At 44.6% G+C, this 23,178-nt stretch overlaps 2 protein-coding genes across 3 annotated transcripts in view; one reads left to right on the top strand and one right to left on the bottom strand.

The window, feature by feature from the left end:
- Positions 1 to 3,008, bottom strand: part of EIF2AK4 (eukaryotic translation initiation factor 2 alpha kinase 4) — a 40,618-nt gene extending 37,610 nt beyond the window's left edge. For both annotated transcript variants that reach the window (XM_035110899.2, XM_035110909.2), the window contains exon 1: positions 2,714 to 3,008. In XM_035110899.2, coding sequence (XP_034966790.2) covers positions 2,714 to 2,875 — 162 coding nt within the window. In that variant the 5' untranslated portion in view covers positions 2,876 to 3,008. The remainder of the gene's footprint in view (positions 1 to 2,713) is intronic.
- A 2,826-nt stretch (positions 3,009 to 5,834) lies between these two features.
- GPR176 (G protein-coupled receptor 176) overlaps positions 5,835 to 23,178 on the top strand; it is a 28,872-nt gene continuing 11,528 nt past the window's right edge. Inside the window, exon 1 of the mRNA XM_035119243.2 lies at positions 5,835 to 6,758. Coding sequence (XP_034975134.1) covers positions 6,539 to 6,758 — 220 coding nt within the window. The 5' untranslated portion in view covers positions 5,835 to 6,538. The remainder of the gene's footprint in view (positions 6,759 to 23,178) is intronic.

Raw genomic sequence — 23,178 nt, 5'->3', positions numbered from 1 at the left:
TGTTCAATGCAAATTATGGCTGGTTAAAAATTAGCTGCCAACCACGGATATATGTACGAACGGCGGTAACCCGGTAGTAATTGCTTCCGTTTTCGAACGAGCCTCGGAAGTCGAACGGCTTCCGCTGCGTGTTTCTCCATTTTCTCAATGGAAACTGCAGATGACCCTTTGTGCCTCGGTTTTTGAACGTTTCAGAAGCCAAACGGTCTTCCAGAATGGATTACATTCAAAAAAAAATTCCCCCTCTTTTGTCATATTATTTTTCTTTTCTTGTATGAGTGTGAAATTTTGTATTATTTGATTATTGTATCATATGATTTTGGGAATGTGTTTTCCTTTTTGCCATTTGATGTTTTGCTTTTGTATTATGTTTTCCTATTTTTTCTTTCTTTTTTTCTCTTTTTTGCTGGACCTTTTTAGATTTTTGTAAGTTTTAAAATTTAAATAAAGTTTATTAAAAAAAAAAAACACCAACAACAACCAAGGTACCACCATACTCATATTATGTGATCACATTATAGAAGAGCAAGGGAGCCCTTGACCTTATTATTGACTTGTATAGGATTGTGTTTACTGCTGTCGCTCCCCAGTCTTGCGTTCTCTCTGTCCACTACTGCATCAGCTCAGATATAATATTTTTAGTCACAGTGCAACTGGCTTCCTTACCAACAAACCACCCTGTACTCATACAAGAGTCCATTCAGCAGAAGAAGAGGCTGGGACACGTCTATAATCCAAATGTTTATGCCATAATAAATTTTAAGGTGCCACAAGACTCTTTGATAGTTTCTGCTACAAGAGATTAACACAGCTATCGCCCTGGGAATTCTATAATCTGAATAGTTTAACTGATTTGTGGGCTGAGCCAGGTGCTACAGGTACAGGTACAGATATAGTCAAAGTCAAATGCCAAAGAAAGCAGCAAATTATGTTTAACTAGCAAAATGCCTGTGACTATAACAAGCAGGGTATAGAAGCATATAGAGGAGGAATGAGCAATTCATCTCCCTCAGCACACCCCTGCAGAAACCCATACAGTAGTCAGTGAGAGAGTCAGGCCACCCAGTGTCAGTGGGGGAGGGTGCCTTCACTGAAACATTGCCCCTTATTACACCTCTTTTTAAAAACGAAAAGCACTGATATGCATGGAAGCAGCAAGAGGAGACCACTGTGGTGCAGGCTAAACTTTCTCCTCAGTATCCCTTGTCATCAAGAATTAATTCTGCTCCTATCTGAAAAGCTCTGAATTCCATTTCCTAGTTACATTAAACTGCAACAAACCTTGTAAAAATGTTTTAAAATAGATAACCACTGTTTTCAAACAAGACTCCCAAAGTTTAACTTCAATTTGGGGGAAATTGGGGGGGGGGACTATGCCGTTTGTGGGATGCAATATGGTTTCCTGACATACACATGTAATAGTAGTTTAATAACTTGGGCATTTGCATTCAAAGGAACATCATGAGCAGATTATGTTTAAAAACACGTGTTTCAAGTGTCATACACAAATGCCATGGGGTTGAAAACATAGTCTTTGGGGAACCCACATGAATAATAACCCTTCTAATTATGCCTAACATAACAGCACACAAGAGAAGTTATTAGTGTTCACTTTAGTACATACAAGATGCTTCACAGTTTAACAGGGACACTTGGGAGAAGCAGAAAATGACAATTCCCTTGGATACTTATTATATCACTGCTCACTTGGGGAGAAAGCAAATGATGGCTAATAATAACCATACATTGAGATACGTCAGGCTTAAGAAAGGAGGAAAATAAAGGAAATGCTAGGCTGTGCACACTAGACATGTTTGCTTAAAACTATCAGTGTAGAGGCACCAGCAATGATAACCCTAGGCTGCATTCACAAGGCAGCTCTCACTGCCCCGGAGTAGTTACTCAAGGTTGAATTTCAGGAACAGGCAGGTTCCATAACCTGTTTTTCTCTGCACAACTTGTGAGATGCAAATCTGGATACAGCCCACCAACCCTGAATGATTGCCAACCAGGATTTCAATTAATTTCCTGCTTTTGCTGCCTGCCTGTGGCAGTGACCATGCTTTCTAGATGACTGGCATGTCTCCTAATGCACAAGAGCTGACTGATGGACTACTTTAAATTTGGTAAATCACAAATTGTGCAACTGAGTTCTGTGAAGATTCTGAGGAAAAACTCCAATACAGGTATCCCCAGGTGGGGCTTTGCAACCAGCATAGACGACACTGAGCTAGGGGACCAAGGATGTATCTTGACATAAGCCAACTTCCTATGTTCCTAACCGTAAGCCTTCCATGATGACGCACCCTTTGTGTTTACACGGAAATCATCAAACGGGAAGCACTTGTCTTCTCCAACGCAACTGTTATGACCCGTTACCAATAGAATGAGTGATGCACAGTCAGATGAAACTTCTGCCCTGCCTTTGACATGCCTTCCGTAGCACATTACAGGCGCTGGTTGCTTCTGCATTCAGCGGAACACGGATGTTAAGCTTCCCCGTGCATCGAAAAGTGAAGGCAGCAGGGCCTCGGTTCTTAAAATACGGAAAGGCTGCCGAGCACACCACTTTAGGAAACGCTTTGAGGCAGCAAGTTCTGCTAGGCTGGTGAGGCAAAGGCCGTGCCCCTCGCCCCCCACCCCGAGATGAGAAGACGACCCCGCGAGCATCTGCAGGAAGCTGCCCACGAGAGGCAGTCGCGTTGCCCTTTACCTTCCACGGCTTGCCGTGGCGCAAGTCCTGGAAGTCCCGCCCGTAGATAGATTCCAGCACTTGCAGCTCGTTCTCCTGGCGAAGCTGGTAGCTCTCGGGCTGCTCCGGGGACGCCTCGGCAGCCTCCCCCCGCGGCTGCCACAAGCCCCTCACCTGGGCCATGTCCGCTCGGGGAGGGGTGGGGTGGAAAGCGAAGCCCCCCCAGAGAGGCCGGCTGCAGTTCGCCGAACCAGGCCGCTGCCGCCGCGGTGGGCGGAACCGCGCGGCCTGCTTTTCCCGCCCTGCTTTGCAGGCCCCACCAAACACCGCGGCTGCCCGTTGCGGCGGCGCGAGAGGAAGCCGGGGGAAGGCGCTGCTCGGCCGAGGCCTGGAGTTACCACGCCGGCCCCACCTCCCGTTCCAGTTTGCAAAACGAAACTAAGGGCTTCCTTTATAGCCCTTCTTCAGGTCTCTGCTCTGCACAGCCCGTTAACAACCATGCAAATAAAGAAATCAGAAACCGTCGCCTTCATAGATCGCCTTTCTCCAAACTGGTGCCCTCCAGATGTTTGTTGGACTACACTGCCTTCCTCCCTAACTACTGGGGCAGTGGTAGTCCAATATTTGGAAGGCACCAGGTTGGAGAAGACAGCTCTTGAATTGATTCGAGGGAAGGGTTGGGGAGGGACCCATCACCCCAGGAACCCACCCCCTCACTTCTGGATTGGATTCACTCATCTCTAAGGACAAAGTATTTACCTTTATTAAATTAACATTTTAATGCAATAGTCATTGCAGATCTTTCAACCACTAAGCACGTTGTAACTGAAGTGGGAAAATAAATGATGGTGTTATATGTTGGCAGCTACTGAAATGACAGCTCCCCACATCAAATGGGGGGCACCTTTTGCGTGGTCCCGCGCAGGCCCCCCCCATCCCAGTGCACCTCCTGGTAGTTCGGGCTGGCTTCATCCTCCCCAGGCTGGATACCTGGAGGTCTCTGCATACCTCAGCCAATCACACAATCCCGCCTGGGGAGGCGTTGCCAGGGGATCGGCCAGGTAAGGGGAGGGCCCGCCCTGCCCACACAACAGAAGGTGAACCTTACCTGCGAAGTGGCAGTTGGTTCCAACCCTGCCCTCCCTCCCTCAGTTAAGCCTTCTTTTGCTGGTTAACCTCTTCTCCACAGGTATGCAGGCGCTGCTACATCAGGGCCTGTTGGAGGGCCAGAAAGGAATTTTCCTGCATTGGCAGGTTTTGCCTTTCCCGTCACAACTTTGGCAGTTTCAGGCCTTGGGTGGAATCCTTTAGTCTATCTTCCTAAATGGGGCGTGAAGCAGTGACCCACACCCCCTTTGTGGCGGTGATCTCAGGGTTCCCCGTTAAAGGCCATACACCGAGAGGTTGTCATTGCTCTCCCTTCCAACGGGGGGGGGGGCTCTCTGCTTGAACATATGTTCTCCAGAGCCAGCCCAATCCCCACACATTCTGGATAACCCTGAAGTCCCCCAGATCCCCAGCTGGGGACCAGGTAGGATAAATGCCCAATGCCTGAGCCAAGGAAACTACACCTGAAACTTAATAAAGCTGTGGCCAATTTTAATCCCATAGCACGTTGTCTTGTGTCATTCTGCTCAGGGGTCGCCTGGGGTTGGGGACTCCGCCTGTCTTTTGATTTTAAAAAAAGCCCCATAGAAAACTAAATTAAAGTTGCCTGGCTTAAATTATTTTGTAAGACATAAGATATTTCATTTTTCCTAGTGTAAATATTTCTAGATTATACTATTATTGCTCTATATATTCCCACACAAATGTTATGGATGCACAATAGTTTCACATTATTTCAGAGAGCTACCATTTTAATTCCTTCATATTAGATTTGCCCCACTTTGTGGCAATTAGCAAAGGTCAGTGTACATTCTGCCTGACTTAGCTCTGGACATTCTTGGATGGCGCTGATCATCTTGGCTCATTTAAATTTGGCTTCTTGACCATCTTTGGCACAGAAACTGGTAGTCGTCATCCTGGATGATCTATGCCAGGAGTAACAGAGGAGTGCACCTCTACTGATTCTCTGGAACCTCCTCATTAAGCAAGGTTTCCTTCTCAGCTGCCTGTCTGAGATGTGAATGGAGGCACTGATCTTCACCAGTTCTGACAGATCACTTTTGCAAAGCCAGATGGTTGCTTGATGTCTGATAACTGGGAACTTATAGCAGGATAATGAAATTGATAGCTCAGAATATCTCTAATGGAGTTTTTAGAATGAGATACCCATCAGCGCTTGACCCTAGAGTAGGGACAAAGAGACAGCAAAAAGCAGTTCACATTTTAAACTGGGAGAGAAACAGCAGCAGTCAATAATTTTCTAGTTAGAGTTAGCTGGATTTTAGGGTGCAGTGGGAGAAAGGTTGCTGCACAAGGTATCTGGGTACCTGCTATCTGTTATAGGGGTTCTTGTTCGCTTCCACTATGTTATGCAGGCATATCTGGAAACAAAACAAACATTCCAAGACATCTTAAGTATCCAGTGCTCTCACCCAAAGGAAAACTTCTGGGCTATCCCTAGCCCTTCTATTCATTAGGAGAACAATATACTGTTGGAAAAGTCTAAGATAGTTTTCTTAGTTTGAGGTTATGGCCTACATGCTGCTAGTAGTCAATTGCAAAAATAAAACTGTGGAAGTCCACATCCACATTAGGCAACGCATGACCTATTTTGCACGTGCAATATTTAAAAGGCTTTTGGTGTACGTGCTTTGCAAGTGGGGTGGGGGTTAGTCCAGAAAGTGTGAAGTATTCTAAGGCACCTGTATTGTACGGTATTTAAACACAGAGACCCCTTTTAAAAAAAAACACCAACTAAATGTAACGTTATGAATTACATATCCCTCCCTTTTTCACGTGCACTGCTATTTAAGGAACTTGTATAAACTTTCTGAATTCTGAAGACGATCCCCCCCCTTGGGGGTTTCCCTCAGATATTGAACTGACAGCTCCCCAAAAGCAATATGGCTGCCACACCCAAAAAGACACACACACAAAAACAAACCTGCCCCTCCCCTACCCCAGCTGAGCGTCACATGACTCGCTCGCTCTTTCTGGCTCTCTCTATGAAAAACGGCAGCAAGGAGCCCAGGCGGCCGCGCTCACAGCAAACGAGAGTTGCTCCCTGCTCATTCTGCAGCCTGTCGAGCGGCGCAGATACAGAGCTATGCCAATGCATAGCGTTCACCCAAGCGCTATTCGGCCGCTATGTTCCAGAGAGAACTGTGGCATAATTTAAAGGAGAAACAACATCCACACATGGGAGTTTGGGGCTTGCTGAAGACCCAAACGGCACCTGCCTGTGAGGATGCCTAAGGCAGAGAGATGCCGCTTCCCTGTGCAAAGATGTGAAAGCGAAGCAAAAGCTTGGCACTGGAAGGCCCAGCACCAACTGGGTTAGAGCTGGTGTTTACCTTTTGGATGCAAGCGCGGTACGATCCCCGGAGCGGGAGGTAGCAGGAGAATGGCGTGCGTGTCGCTTTGGCTTATGTTTGTGACATGCTGAGGATGGATAGGGGTAAAGGCAGCTGGGGCAACCACGGAGCTACAAGCAGCTTCGTTTCTCCTCTTTCCCCTTTGCGCCCTGAATGCAGCCCCTTCCTAAGACACCGGGCATGAAAAGCGAGACGCGCCTCGTTCTTCCCAGGGTCCAGAAATCCAGCGGAGATCCAATGGAGCAGCCTGCCGTGCGGACAGAGGCGGCTCCTGCCCGCCGCCGCGTGCTTCCTTCGGTGAGGAGCGCTGGACCCGCGCGGGGGGATTGTTAGGTAAGGCAGCCCAGGAAAGAGACCCCTCGCCATGGGGTCCAACGCGAGCTGGGCTTCCGTCAACGCGAACGAGCGCGGGCCCTACCACGCCGTCGCCAGCGCTTTGAACGCGTCCAGCGCGCAAATCGCGGGGATCAACAGAAGCGCCCACGGCAACGGGACTTCGCAAGGGGAGGCATATCGGGACGAGCAAACCTACCGACATTTTACCACAGCGGTGCAAGTCATCATCTTTATAGGCTCTCTGCTAGGTAAGCAAAAACCACAGAGGCAGGTTGTTGCTTTTTCCTGGCTGTGGGCTTCTTTTCTACCTTAGTGCGCAAGGGATGACGCCAGAACCAAAGCTAACCAAAACAGAATTACTGGGGCTTTTCCTTTAGCAAACCAGCAGGCAGGACAATTCAGCTTCGTTGCATTATCTCTTAAGATAAAAACATTGGGTGCTCCACTTTCAGCCGCCTTGAGTCCCATCAGGGAAAAATGCCGAGGTATAATAAATATATAACAATAGTAGTAAACTTTAGGTGTGTGAAAAGTTGGTATTGATTGAATATGTGTCAGTTTTCCTTCACAGCCTTGTAAGCACATGTGTAGGTTTTTTAGAATATTTTTTTTAAGAACTCAAACCGAAGAAGAAATTTGTTTGTGTGCTCTTGGTTCTTCAGTACAAAGGAATACTTTATTGCAGGCATGTCAAACCTGCGGCCCTCCAGATGTTTTGGCCTACAACTCCCATGATCCCTAGCTAGCAGGACCAGTGGTTGGGGAAGATGGGAATTGTAGTCCAAAACATCTGGAGGGCCGCAGGTTTGACATGCCTGCTTTATTGTGATAATGTTTGGGACAATTATATAAGTGCACATTCACATTTTAAAAAATGCTCTACTTTTCGTTGTCCAAAATAGCTTGTTGAACCTCAACCCTGTCTCTCTCTCTCCCCCCCCCCCCGTAAGGTTGTGCAAAAATGGGTTTGAATGTTTTCACTGGAATAAGAAACATAATGGGTAAAACAATGGGTAAGGCCTACAGTTGTACAATTCAACTTTTTAAGTTCTCTCAAAGGCAGTGGGATTTAAGCAGGCTAACGTTGTGTAGAGTTACAGCCTAAATCTTTGCAAGTCCAGTACTTTTTGGTACTTTTGGAGGGATGTAGGTTGAGGGATAATGGCTTCTCGAGACTACCCCAGTCAGCTTCATTGGTGAACTGTGGTTTCAACAGGAGAATCCCAGTTCAAAGTCAATCTGCTACACCAGTCCCATGTACTATAGCTCCACTAGAGAGAAATTTATGGGCAGCAGCAGACTGACTCTTGCTTTAAGGTGATCTTCCCCAATGAACATATATGTGGCTCTGATGATCTCTTATGAGGTCAGGGGAAAGTGGGTGGCTGGAATTTCCACCCGCCCCAAGCCCCCATGAGTGTTTATAATTGACTGTACTGATAATGTGTTTAGCAATATGTATGCTCTGCAGGAGCATCCTAGACACACCCTTAGGTATTGAGTCCCATTTTTCTCTCCATGCAGCGCCACCCTTCTGCATATTTAAATTGCATAAACATGTGTGAGCCACTTGGGAACACCTATTTTGGTATATGGAGATCTCTTGCTGAATAATGACCTCCCTCCTCCCCATGAACATTTTAAAATGCTGTGGATGTTGTAGATTAGTTGAAGTGGCTGCTGAAGAATGCTGCAGTTTCTTTGTTTTAAGGTAATATTTGGAGTAAACCATTGTATTTACTTTTTTATTTAAGGTGTAAGTTTATGCAAACATCCAAACCTTTTTTTACAGTGGTACCTCGACTTACGAATGCCTCGACTTCCGAAGGTTTCGACTTCTGAAGTCGGCAAACCCGGAAGTATTTCCGCTGCGCGCACATTCTGCGCGGCTTGCGCGTTCTGCGCATGCGCAAAGCGAAAAATCGCGCTTCGTGCATGCACAAAATGGACTCTTTGACATCCGAAGGTTTCGACTTACGAAGAGCGCCGCGGAACAGGTCGCCTTCGTAAGTTGAGGTACCACTGTATTCTCAAATGCAGTTATTTGGAGTTTTCACAGATTTTCAAACCAAAATAAATATTGTGGATTGTGAATTTATTAAAAAATGTTGTACTGACTGGTACAGTGGACCCTCCGGATACAAACTTAATTCATTCTGGGGGTCCGTACGTACCTGAAAAGTCCCACATCTAGAGGCACTGTGTCTGTGCACGCGCATGGCGTGATAGAGCACTTCTGCACATGTGCACGGTGTGCAGAGCACTTCTGTGCATGCGTGCACATTCGCAACCCGGAAGTATACACTTCCGGGTTTGCTGCGTTCGCAACCCAAAAGTTCACTGTACTGTATAAGTTGGATTCCTTAATATTGTTACACACCACCCCAATCTCTGAGCATGATTCCAGGGGTACCAGGCGTGCTTACCAGGGTTTGTGTTTCCTTTTGGGCAATTGTAGAGATGGAAAAGCTTTAGAAAAGAGTAACAAAAATGATCAAGGGCTCAGAGCAATTCTGTTACGAGGAAAGCTTATGGCATTTGGGATTTTTTTAGTTTAGAGAAAAGGCACATCAGAGGTGACATGATAGAAATTTAGCATGGCATGGAGAAAGTAGATTCAGAAAAGTTTTCTCTCTCTCTTTCACAACACTAGAACTCGTGGACTTCCAATGAAGCTGAATGCTAGAAGATTCAAGACAGATAAAATAAAAGTACTTTTTCACGTAGCACATAGTTAAACTGGGGAACTTGCTCCCACAGGAGGCAGTGATGGCTACCATTTTGGATGGCTTAATAAGAGAATTGGACGGATTCTTGGAGGATAAATGAAATAAATGGCTACTGCCTCCATGGTGGGAGGCAGTAATACTTCTGAACAACTATTTCTAAGGTTACCAGACGTCCCCGTTTCCCAGGGACAGTCCCCAGATTTACAAATCAGTCCCCTGAAAAAATCCACTGAATTCGACTGAAGTTTAAAAGTGTCCCCGGTTTCATTGGAAAAAATCTGGTAACCGTAAGCTATAGGAGAGGAGACTGTGCTTGTACTTGGATTGTGCTTGAGGATTTCCCACAGGCATTTGCTTAACCACTGTGATGGTAGGATGCTGGACTAGATGGGTCATTGGCCTGATCCAGCAGGCTCTTCTTATGTTTCCCCCCCCCCCGGGCAATATTTTTGGGGCCGCATGCCAGGGCTAGAGGCAGTGAGTGGTGCAGTTAATGTAAATTTTACCTTTGTAGGTTAGGATAGTTTTTACACATACTCACAGAACCCTCTCTGTTCTTGACCCAGGCAAGAAAGAGACATTATCAGAGTTTTATACCATTAATCTGCAAAAGGGCACATTGAGGTGGTGAATGATTGCAGGCTGTACTAAATATTCTGGTTGCCCTGAGACCATTGCAAGGCTCACATTGGTCAAGGGTCATATTGGTTTTCGAGCATAACGTCACACAAGAAAATCGTGCGGCGTCTTAAAAAGACAAACAAATTTGTTGTCCTGCAAGCTTTCTTCATCTGATGACGCAGGCTCTTGCCAACGAAAGGTCACGCCACAATAAATTTGTAAGTCATTCATGTGCCAAAAGGTAGTGCTGGATTTGCTGCAAGAGACTGTTGTGAACTCTCATCTAGAATTTCTCATTTTAGTTGACTTATTATGTTGCTGTTTCCAATAATCGCCATTCATTTTGCTAAATGATTGGTTTATTCAAAGGATTAGCTAATTAATGGGGCCCTGAATGCAAGATGTGAGCAAGTGTTCTGGCTCTGTTTCCTTTTTATTGAACTTCTGGTTCCTGTACTGAGAACAAGACCCGAGACCAGCTATGTATTTTGCCGTAATTTTATATCTAGAGGGTTGAATAGTTTTCTCCCTCACTTTGTTCAAGACAGTCACATTGATATAGAATTCCACTCTGAACTCTCTGGCATAATCTGTACTGAATACTACATTAATGGAATCATAGAATTGTAGAGTTGGAAGGTACCCCAAGGGCCTTCTAGTCCAGGGGTCAGCAACCTTTTTCAGCCATGGGCCGATCCACTATGTGAAAGACAATCTAAAGGAAGTGGGGGTTAAAGAATGGAATTCTGTGATCTTTTCTGGCTTTCTGTTGCTATGGGAACACTTTCCTCATGTGCTTCACCAGAGATGTCTTCTTCAATATTCTATTGAAAGGCACTTCTGAATTGTATTCACTCATTAATGAAAGGATGGCCAAGAAAGAACCTCCTTACACAATAAAAATGTGCAGAATTTAATGCCATGTATATAAGAATTATGTGTCAGTGTCTAATGCAGTAATAACTACGGTATGTGCTTCTGGATTACGCATGGTAATCATTAACACCACTGTGGGGCAGTCATGGGATATGAAGATGCAGGAATATGACTAAAAGAGGAAAAGAGAAGGAAGTAGGCATTTAGTCTGTACTATGTACATTGCTGGAAGTCCAGGAATGGAGCTGGCCAAAATACAGAATTATCAAGAATGAAGAACGGAGGCAAGATGGCTAGGAATGTAATTGTTCTTCCTGATATATCAGGAAACAGCCACACAGATATATTGTTTGTTGACCTCTAGTAGTGTAGTAGTTGGAAACCTAAGCTATGAGCTGAGAAGGTCTGGGCCATTTCCAGCTTTTGAGTTCCCGAGCCACAGTTAAAATAAAAGTGATGACAAAACAAAACAAAAACTAAGGCACCCAGAAAAACACATCTTTTGAAATTCTTATTTATTTAAGAAATGCTTCTGTAGCTGAAGTCACATTTTGGTCAAATGCACAAAAAAACAAATTGTAAAACTTATCAAATGCCTAAAAAGTAACAAGTGTCTCAATTTGAGTCCTCCTTGAGGATGAGGCCCAGGTTACATAACTCTCCTGCTCTGCCCTCATATTGCCCCTGGAGCCTATGGGTTATATCAGGCACCCCCAAACTTCGGCCCTCCAGATGTTTTGGACTACAATTCCCATCTCCCCCAACCACTGGTCCTGTTAGCTAGGGATCATGGGAGTTGTAGGCCAAAACATCTGGAGGGCCGCAGTTTGGGGATGCCTGGGTTATATCTATGGGTTATATCCAGAATAGCACTAGGTAACCTGGATCTCCACCTGTGCAACAGGATATCTTCTCTTCTCCCCCCAAATGTCCCCTAGATCTGTACTGGGCTTCCCCTCAACCCTCTGGAGCAAATTTGGGGTGGGGAGCAGGGTGCACACACAGGAGAGGGGGGAGATATCAATGCAGAACCTGAAATACTTGTCTTAATGGAATGAGTGTATTGCATATTGCCCCAACTCTGTAAAAATCATATGTGGGAGAAATAACCTAGGTTGCTCCCCCCATACCAGCTATTTCCTTTTGAATCAACACTGCTGTTTGAAGACTTTGCCCAGGAAACAGCTAATGGAAACAGGCAAGGGAAGCAGGAGCTGCTTTGAAATTAAGGCAAGCAGTGCAGAGAGAGGTACCGCTTCCTTTTGCCAGGTAACTCATAAGCCTTCTGTAGGTCTATATAAACAGTGGTGCTACAACTGTGTTTTCAAAGTGAGACTTCTCCCCCCCTACCCAAGGATATTGAAAAATACAAAAACAAATAAACGGGAAACACCAAAATGCAACTGCAGTGCTATATTTATATTCCCCATATTAACTGAGCAAACTAACTTTGTCTGGATGCCTGAGGAAGGATGGGTAGGTGGAAGAGGGTTGCAGAAAAGGGCAGAGGAGACAGGAGGCAGCTGAGACCAAGGAGAGAAGGGGCTCATCACAGTGCTCAGGGCTGGTCCCAAATGCTTTGCTGCCTGAATCATGTTCACTCCCAGCCAAGGGACATGCAAAGTACCAATGCTGGCCAAGTTATTTTGGAACCCAAGGAAGAAATCCTACAACTGCCTCTTCCTGGGAGTACAGCAATTTTTAAAAAATCATTTGCTGCCCTTTCATGAAACTGAAAACCGGCTGCCTGAGATGACGTCTCTCTGTCCAATGGTAGGGCCAGCCCTGGGTAAGGTAAAGGTGGGGTTGTGTGCTTTGGAGTGGGTGACACAGGTTACTGGATAAAGTTTGCAGTGGCCCGAAAAGCAGAGACTTACTGGGGTGGGGACATGAAGTTGAAAGAAGGAGACGGAAAGGAGAAAGTGTGACCGGAGCAAAACTCCATGTTGCGCCTATAGACAGGGTGGCCTGTACGCAATTGGCAGGAAGGAAGAGGCCAGGGGAGGAAGAGCCAGGGAGGGGTATAGGGTTGCTAGGTCTACAAGAGCCTTTTCCAAACTGGTGCTCTCCAGCAGTTCTGGATTCCAACACCTAATGGTCCCAGCAGTCCAAAACAGAGCTGGAGGGCATCAGATTGGGGACGGCTGCTTTAGAGTCCAGACCCTGGTGGGAATTCTGTCAGCTCAGGCTTCAGCATTGTGATCTAGCAACACCCCTAGAATTTCACAATACAGTACTGATTTGACTTTCTGTCCATAGTCAGAAACAATTGTAAAAATAATCCATCAAATCATCCGAATACCCAGCTACAGGCTTTGAATCTTCTGTGTGATTTTTAATATCTGGCAACTTAAGCATTTCTTCCAGTTGTATTCCTAGCCTTGTTTCCAGTGTAACAGATTTCTACTGAGCATGACAAAGATAGAGGCCCAGAATGAAATAATCTATGCTGGTTAGCATAGTCTTGTCTCAGTTGAGAAAAACTGGTGACAGATACCTTACTTAAGCCGCAGTTGACATATTTTGGTTTTCACTTTCAGTGACAACAGCTGTGATACCTGAGGCCATATAGTTTTTCTTGCCAGAGGCTATTTTTGTGTGAAAACTAGTTTCTCCGATAAAGAAATGGAGCTTGGGCGTTTCTTGTGAGAATTTCAAACTGTCTTCCAAAGCACTTATATGTATGTTATTTCAGAAGCTATGGGAATTGCTTCCAATTAAAAAATACTAAATTGGGATGTCAATTGTGTGACAACCCTTCAGATATTTAAAGACGGTTCTGTCTTCTTTTCTCCAGGGTAAACATACTCAGCTCCCTCAACTGTTCTTCATAAGGCTTGGTTTCCAGACCCTTTATCATCTTAGTTACTCTCCTCTACACATGTTCCAGCTTGTCAATATTCTTCTTAAACTGCAGTGTCCAGAACTGGACACAGTACTCCAGGTGAGGTCTGACCAAGGCAGAATAGAGATGTACTATTACTTCTCTTTGATGGAGACATTATACTTCTGTTGATGCAGCTTAGAATTGCATTCACTTTTTTTTTTTGCTTCTGCACCATACTGTTGACTTATGTTAAGTGTGTGGTCTCTACAAAGACTCCTAGATAACTTTTACATATATGTACTGCTGTCAAGCCAGGTGTCCCTCATCCTATATTTGTGCATCTGATTATACCCGTGTAAGTACAGAACCTTACATTTGCCTCTGCTGAAATTCATTTTGTTAGTTTGGACCCTGTTCTTCAGTCTGAATCCTGAATCTATCTTTGGAGGTATTAGCTATCCTTCTCAGTTTGGTGTTGTCTGCAAATTTGATGAGCATCCCCTTAATTCCTCAGTTCAAGCTGTTTATAAAGACATTGAACAACAATGGCCCAGGGTAAAACCCTGTCGCTTTTTTCCAGGGTGACGAGGAAGCATCGGTGAGCACTCTTTGGGTTTGTATTTGCATGGTACCAGTATGCAGGTCAAACAGCAATGGGGTGGGTGGGGATTTAGATCAGGAAAATTAGATTAGGTGAGATCCTAATTATGGATCTCCTATGTTGTACAGTGGTACCTTGGTTTACAACCATAATCTGTTCCAGAGGTCTGTTTGTAAACCAAAATAGGTTGTAACCCAAGGCGCGCTTTCACCAGTGAGGCCTCCCAAAAAATTTTGTTTGTAATAATAAAAAAAGGGTTGTAATCCAAAAAAAAAAGGTTGCAAACCGGGACACGCACTTCTGGGTTTGACGTGTTTCTAATCGAAAATGTATGCAAACCAAGACGTATGCAAACCAAGGTACCACTGTATTTAGTTTGGCTAGTAGAAATTCCACCCAAATGCTCAAGGGACTCGAGTTGTGTCCATTTGTCCTGCGATTTATCGGTTTCTCTTTTGTCCCACGGCTTTTCCCAAGAAAACTCACTGCTTACTGCTGAATCAGAACAAAAATTAAATCACAGAAAAGCTGATAGCGGGTTTTCCTGGGCAAAGTGGGGGGACAAAAGAAAACCCCCTCGGACTCCTAGAAATCACAGGACAAATTGAGTGTGGATGAGCCCTGAGCAGGGTCCTCCTGCCTGGATGAAGTGAAACATTGCATTCAGATAGCACACCATGCCCCCTCGTGGGAATCTGTTGCTCAGCTCTGCAATCCTTCATTCACCATTAGTTTGCTGAGCAGTGGGGATTGCAGATTGTGCCATGTCAGGGACTCAGATCAGTCAACCCATCAAACTTCCAAGGACTGCTCAGGGCAACTGTCCAGCCTTACTAGGCTACGCAAAATGTAGAAAAGATTGCAAAATACTAATCTCCTTCAAATGGCATGGCGTGCTGACCCTCTTAACGTTGTTGTCCTTTAACGCAGAGGTTTTCAACCTTTTTGAGTCCACGGCTCCCTTGACCAGCTGCAGTCTTTCTGTGGCACCCCTGGGGGGCTCAAGAGCCCCGTTATGACACCCCTTGCCTGCAGAGCTGGCAGCCTCCCACCCTTTTTGAAAACCCTCCCTTGTGGAGTTTTTCCCCAGCCTCCTCTCCTCTCCCCTCTCCTTGGGAGTCCTCTGGGCAGCCGCCGCCGCCCCTGATGACTGAATTGTCATCCCTGCCCCAAAGAGAGATGCCTCCTAAGGTCTGGGGCCTGGGAAGAGGAAGTTCCCAGCCTTAGTTACCCAACAGAGACTGGCCAAAGGTGAATGTGAGGCTAGCACCTTACGTTGGGCATTGGGTGCTACTGGGCCTGCATGGCAGAAAAGCTCTCCTTCAGCACTGGGCACTCAGCTCCTAGGCAGGCCTTACACACAGAAAGCATAAGAAAGGCCAATGCAGAGTCTGCTTGCCTGCCTGCCCGGTCTCCGACTTATCTGTCCATTCCCAACAGCAAAGGCTGGCTAACTGGCTGGCTGGGCTTCCTCAAGCACTTGCTTGCTTACTCAGAGGCTATCTCAGCTCCTGGCAACCAGCACCCCCTGGCCGGCCCCAGAGGCACCATAGCCAGGGCTGTTGCAACTAACAGCCATGCAAGCATTTGGGAGGCAGAGACATGAAAGGGTATCAGAGGAGGGAGGGAAGGAAAGAGGAATGGAGACCAGTGTTGCCTGCGGCATCCCTGACCATCATTCAAGGCACCCCAGGGTGCCACGGTACACTGCTTGAAAACCACTGCTTTAACCTTTAGGACATTTTGTTTGTTTTCTGTGCCTTTTGCATGCAGCAAATTATGTGTAATGAGTCTTAACCACAGTGTAATACAGGATCCTTGCAGAGACAATGTATGGCAGGCAGCAGTCACAAATACCACATTTTAGTAGTCAATAGGGAGCTCTAAATGATAGCAGAGTGCTTTCTCAAAACAGAGCATCAAAAAAAAGCATCACTGAGAATTGTAAAGATTATGGATTGATCTCACTGCCTCTGAAAGCATTGCCCATTATGATGTACATTTAATTTACGGTGGAGGAGACTCTTGAGAGTCCCACGGACTGCAAGAAGATCAAACCTATCCATTCTGAAGGAAATCAGCCCTGAGTGCTCACTGGAAGGACAGATCGTGAAGCTGAGGCTCCAATACTTTGGCCACCTCATGAGAAGAGAAGACTCCCTGGAAAAGACCCTGATGTTGGGAAAGAATGAGGGCACTAGGAGAAGGGGACGACAGAAGACGAGATGGTTGGACAGTTTTCTCGAAGCTACGAACATGAGTTTGACCAAACTGCGGGAGGCAGTGGAAGACAGGAGTGCCTGGCGTGCTATGGTCCATGGAGTCACGAAGAGTCGGACACGACTAAACGACTAAACGACTAAACGACTAAACAACAACAACAACAACAAATTTCTCTTAACCTCATGGAAATCAGACTGATGGCATAGAACAATATTCGACTTCCTCATTTATCCTCAAAAGAAATCTGCCACATAGGGCACTGTTATTCCCATTTCGGAACAGGACTATATAGATAAAGGCAAATTGGATTTGTATTAGCTGCCTATATGAATCATTTTTGCCATAATAAACTGCACTGTTTAGAAGGATATCAAATGCTGGCATGAATTATTGATGTGAATAATCTGCTCTGAAGCTTGCCAAAACTGGTTTATGGGTGGAAATTTGCTATGAGATATTTGCAAACTGTCTCATTAATTGATGAACATTTAGGGACATAGGAAGCTGCCTTATACTGAGTCCATTTAGCTCAGTCTTGTCCATGCTGACTGGCAGTAGCTTTCCAGATGTTTAGACAGAGAGTCTCTTCCTGCCTAGTGATGCTATGGATTTAATCTGAGACCGTCTGCTTGTAAAGCAGATGCTGTGCCGCTGAGATAGTGCAGTATATAGCAAATAACTAAAGAGTGCTCTTGTATCACCCCCAACCTTCTGTAGGAGGAAAAGTAACAGAAAACTACAGTGGAAAATGCAGGATAACCATCACTTGATGGTGATGTCATCTATCCTCTGTGCACATTTTGTGAAAACAAATCGGGACGATTGCTCAATATACACTTGCTTTGGGGGTGATTTGTGTCTCAGCAGTGGAGCATATTTCATTTGCTGCATGACTTGCAAAACAACTTGCTTCAACTTGAGAATTTCCCCAGTCCACATTCCCAGGAACAGTTGGGACATAGAGGTATGTAGAGACTCATGGCTTAATAAGTGGGCAGCTGCATACTTGCAGACGTTACAGTAGGTTCAGGGACCACGTGCAATGGAAAGACCTTTTTTTTGCCACATCCCCATGCAGATCCAACCTGATGTATACTTCTGCCCTCAATTATACAATCTGTTCCACTTGGCCCATAGTAGTATTAGCGACAATGAGTTCAACTGTGTTGCCTGTTTTGTGCTTCACTGCCTTTTCTCCATTATCACTGCTAATGGGCAATGAATCAATCTGTTCAGACTGATTTGACTTTGCATGGAGTTCTACGCTTTTGAAATCAATTTCCCTCTATGGTTTCCAGTTCTAAACCGCATGGTGGATGTCCCTTGGTTTCCTTCTTCCTACCACTGCCACACAATAGTTTTGACATTGTGATTGGGGCTGTTGTTGACTTTTGCTATGTGGTTATTGCTTAATGGTGTCTGATGAAATATGAAACTTTGCTAAGAAATTATGTACCTTAGCCATGGAAATTCAGCTTCCTAGTTCATATAATTCAGACATTTAAAGTGCAAATCAAATTTAATTATGTCTGTGCACAGAATGCGTAGGGGAGACGGACAGAGCTAATATTTCCTGGAGATAACATCTTGAATGAAGTAGAAAATGTGCACATATTCTTTATGATGTGTACTAAATTTCTATGCTTGGGTATTGGGGTAAGGGGGTAGATCTGATTTTGGTTCTTAAGGTGCAGCCATTAACACAATAACAACAGGCTCAATAGTAAGTTCCACTGAATTTAGAGGAATTTACTTCTGAGTAAAAATGCTTAGCATTTCACTGTGAGAAATCCAGTCTTCTACCTCTATTTTTTTTTTAAAAAATTGCATAATTCTACGGTTTCAACACACCTCACCCTGATGTCCATGCTAGAATTCTATGGTCCAAATGAATGAATCTCTTTGGATGTTAGCATTGTTGTTTAGTCGTTTAGTCGTGGCCAAAGTATTGGAGCCTCAGCTTCACGATCTGTCCTTCCAGTGAGCACTCAGGGCTGATTTCCTTCAGAATGTTAGCATATTCCATGCAAAACCCTGTGGCTGCTCAATACTACACTGCTGCAGCAAAATCTAATTGGCAAGGAGACACTCCAAGCCTACTGGGCCCCAGTTTGGATCTAAGGGCAGTTGCTCTTAACATGAATGGCACTCCAAGTACTATATTAGGTGTATTCATGCTGCTGTGGGCCACACAGCAGTAGTCCTTTATGTGCAGTGCAGCATAAGTAAGCCATATGCAGAAACCATGCATAGGTCACTGTTCACTGAATTGGGGCCATTGTCCTTTCCTGCTTTAATCTCCGTTCTGTTGTTTGTGATTAGAAGAAATATTGGGAAGTAATGCAAACTCTGGGCAGGTGTGTAGGTGTGCATAGGGGCGGGGGGGGATTATTTGATTCTGTTGTTGGCATTTGTTCTCCAACATGATGTTCTGTTTCCTAGCAACATGAACTAAATGAAAGGTATCTCTTCATCTTGAATAAGATAACAAAGTAAAGAGAGAAAAGGAGAAAAATAAACAAAACTTACCCTGAAATAGATTTCATCTTGATATGCATACATACGCATTTCACTAACAGGTTATGTTATCTGCATGCTGTTTTTAATGGCAAAGCTTTTATGTGAAGTAATCAGCAGGGCTGCCATTTTTGTAGGTGAAGCCTGTGTGTCACTTTCCAAGCCAGTTTTTAATAAGCAAAGTGGAATGCAGGCACTGGAATGATCTTAATTGGCATCAGTTAGTTAAAACATGTCCCCTTATAGGAGGAAAATATGGAAAAGTCAAGTCCCGTATACAGTAAAAGGAAGTTGATAAGACTTGGGTATTTGATTACACAGAATGGGAAGAAATAATCTGACACAAAAATCCTCCCCCCTTTTTAAGAGGGCATTTTGGTTATATAAGGATCAGGGGAGCTGCTGAAGCTCAGTATGAAAAATTTGAACAGAATTCAACTCAGTGCGGGTGCTGAAGATATATGTGCCACGCCTATATTCAGATTTAGCTAAATCTTGTCAAGTGAGTGCATGGTGCAGTAACAGAGTCACACTTTTTCAGCCCTCTCTCCCCTTGTGTTGGTGTTCCTTGGTGCCTGCATATGTTGGGCATTGACTTTACAACCTTTCCTAAACAAGTGCATAGTCCTGAGGCACAAGTTGCTAGTTGCTGGCTGGAGGTAATGGGAGTTGTAGTCCCAAACTTCTGAAGGGTGCCAGGTTGGTGAAGGCTGCCCTAAGGTCATTTCCCAGTCTTACTGCCTGAGATCCTCTTAACTGAGGGTGCTGAGGACTGAACTTGGGATCTGATGCGTCTTCTTTGGCAATCACTTGTAGCTGAGTAAGATTGTCTTCCGTAAACACGGTTTTAACAATGAGTCCGTAAGTGACCGTGGAGGCCAATTCTGGATCCACACGTCCTTCCATAGTGGGGACATTGGTTTCCGGGCGGGAGTTGATCACGGTGTGGATTTGCCAAGCGTGCCTTCCTCTTAGCATGTTTCTCCCTTCCGTCCTGAGTTCGAGTGTCTTCAAAGCCCATGACATCTTTGGTAAAGGCTGTTCTCCAACTGGAGCACTCGCAGGCCAGTGTTTCCTAGTTGTCAGTGTTTATACTACATTTTTTTTTAGATTTGCCTTGAGACAGTCTTTAAACCTCTTTTGTTGACCACCAGCATTACGCTTTCCATTTTTAAGTTTGGTATAGAGTAGTTGCTTTGGAAGACGATCATCAGGCATTCACACAACATGACCAGTCCAACGAAGTTGGTGTTGAAGAATCATTGCTTCAACACTGGTGATCTTTGCTTCTTCCAGTACACTGATATTAGTTTGCCTGTCTTCCCAGTGATGTGTAAAATTTTTCGGAGACACCATTGATGGAATCTTTCGAGGAGTTGGAGATGGCATTTATAAGTAGTCCATGTTTCACAAGCATATAGTAAGGTTGGTAGTACAATAGCTTTGTAAGCAAGCATTTTGGTTTCCCTGCACTTCAATCGGGAGAATGCTGCTCTCACAGAGCTCAGGCGATGCTGGATTTCGGCAATAATGTTCACCCTTGTGGAAAGATACCGTAACTGCCTAGGTAGGAGAAGTGATTAACATTTCCAACGTTACACCATTGAGTTGGATTTGTGGCTCTGCAGAGGGGTTATTTTGTACTTGTTGGTGCAGCACTTTGGTTTTTTGGATGTTGAGTGATAGGCCAAGCTTTCCGTAAGCTTCTGCAAAGATATTTAGGATGGTTTGGAGGTCATCCTCTGAGCGTGCACACTCTACATTGTCATCAGCATACTGAAGCTCTATGACGGAAGTTACAGTAACCTTACTCTTTGCTTTCAGCCTGCTCAGATTGAAGAGCTTTCCATCTGTTCGATACAGTATATGATTTCTATTCCGGTGGGGAGTTTCCCTTCGACAAAGTGTAGGATCTGATGTATACAGTGCATGAGTCTGACATCTATATTTACAAAAAGGCTAAAAATGAAAATCTCATTTCTTTTTAACTGAAACTCTTTCCAAGTATTTCCAGTGGAATAGCCATGATTAGTCTGCTGCCTTAAAGCAGACTTCAGCAACCTGATGCCTTCTGGATATTTCAGGCTACAGTTCCCATTAGCTATAGGAAGGCCACAGGAAGGCTTGCCTGGCACTTTCATTACCGATATTTAGGTGCGACGCAAAAATGTTTCTTTACAACCAGGCATTTGACTGATTGACCATTATATGGCCTCTTAAATGTGTTTGTGAGAGGGGGATTATTTTTTGTTTGTTTCTTTTATTATGTATTTTGTGTTCTCGTGTAGTTTTATGTTGTGAATCGCCCTTTGATCTTCGGATGAAGGGAAGTACACAAATTTAATAACAATATGTGGTCCATAACATCTGGAGGGTACCAGGTTGGTGAAAGCTACCATAAAGACTAATAAATGTCAGCTATAAGTCAGTAGATCTTCAGATATTTGTAGGCAGAAAATTATCTGCTGGAGGCTCATTAACAAATATGCACGATTTTACTCTCAGACGCTTAGTTAGCTGTCAATCAAAGATATGCAGTAATAATCGACATTGTATACTTTCTGCAATCATTTCTTGGACTTTTCGGTAACTATTGCAGTAACATCATTTGATATGCTGTATAACTATTACAGTGATCATATTGTTTTTTTGCTGCACAGCAATTCAGAGGAAGCAGCCCTTTCAAATCCAGCAGATCAGACAGCTAGAGCAGAAAGCAATTGAAACACAAGCAAGTTTAATTAAAGTTAATCCCATGCAACACTCTCCTTCCAGAACAAAGTGGTTGCAAGTTAGCTTTTGGTTTCTCCAGCACGCAAGAGACGCTCAGATGTGCTTTTTAGGTCTCATGTGAAAATGGACTTAGTATATGATTTGTCTAATTGGATTAATTTGCAAAACTCTTACTGTCTCATTTCCTAATTAAACGTTTACTTTCAGCTAGCTATCTTTGATTATTTGCACCAGTGAAGTTTTTGCTTGTGTCAATATCAATTCTCCTGATATGTAATTACATAGTTATTAGATAATATATTGTTCGTACACATTACATGAGGGCCAGTCTGTACAGTGAGATTATCAAATGATCAAACTGTTCTTGTATTGTAGGCTGCAGGTATGGGATGGTAGCTGCACTGCTTGGCTTATAATAACCTGTAGCATTTGATAGCAGTAATGTAATATACAGCTTCACAGTATCTCTGAGCAGAACTCTGTGTTTTCTTTCTTTCTTTCTTTCTTTCTTTCTTTCTTTCTTTCTTTCTTTCTTTCTTTCTTTCTTTCTTTCTTTCTTTCTTTCTTCATTCAATGCCCGCAGTTCTCAAACAAAAGTGCTTCATATTTTTCGGGGGGGGGGGGAATCTCGTATCGGTTTACATTAAAACATTAAAACATCAATTACACAATCCAGAATAAGGTATAATCCAGAATAAGCCGCTTTGGACATTAAAGGAAGATTCAACAGCTTCTATCACAACTACATTTGTCTTGCAGCATTTCTGTCTGATGTCTGAAGCAGATCATCTTCCTCACTGTGCTGGGGAGCTCCTGCATCTCAGAAGGAGATGTCTAAGTTCCCCTTCAAATATTATGAAGAATGCAGAAGTGACTGTGAATTCAGTTCTGCCAACATTTCTTAAGGAGCCTGAAGCTGCTCTTACAAAACAGATATTCTTCCTGTATAGCGCTATCATATTACATCGAATAGAAAGGATAATAGGATGCTTTAAGTACTGTTTTTGGGGGATGGGGTGGGTGGGTGTGGGGGACTCCCTGGTCCTGAATGGGGTAACTGTGCCCCTGAAGGACTAGGTGCGCAGCCTGGGAGTCATTTTGGACTCACAGCTGTCCATGGAGGCGCAGGTTAATTCTGTGTCCAGGGCGGCTGTCTACCAGCTCCATCTGGTACGCAGGCTGAGACCCTACCTGCCCGCAGACTGTCTCGCCAGAGTGGTGCATGCTCTGGTTATCTCCTGCTTGGACTACTGCGATGTGCTCTATGTACCTTTGAAGGTGACCGGGAAACTGCAATTAATCCAGAATGCGGCAGCTAGACTGGTGACTGGGAGTGGCCGCTGGGACCACATAACACCGGTCCTGGCTCCCAGTACATTTCCGAGCACAATTAAAAGTGTTGGTACTGACCTTTAAAGCCCTAAACAGCCTTGGTCCTGTATACCTGAAGGAGCGTCTCCACCCCCATCATTCAGCCCAGACACTTAGATCCAGCGCCGAGGGCCTTCTGGCGGTTCCCTCATTGCGAGAAATGAGGTTTC

The sequence above is a fragment of the Zootoca vivipara genome, chromosome 1 (assembly GCF_963506605.1).
Source record: "Zootoca vivipara chromosome 1, rZooViv1.1, whole genome shotgun sequence".
Lineage (NCBI taxonomy): Eukaryota > Metazoa > Chordata > Lepidosauria > Squamata > Lacertidae > Zootoca > Zootoca vivipara.
The sequence above is the reverse complement of the archived record's forward strand: the minus strand, read 5'-3'. Positions and strand labels throughout refer to the sequence as shown.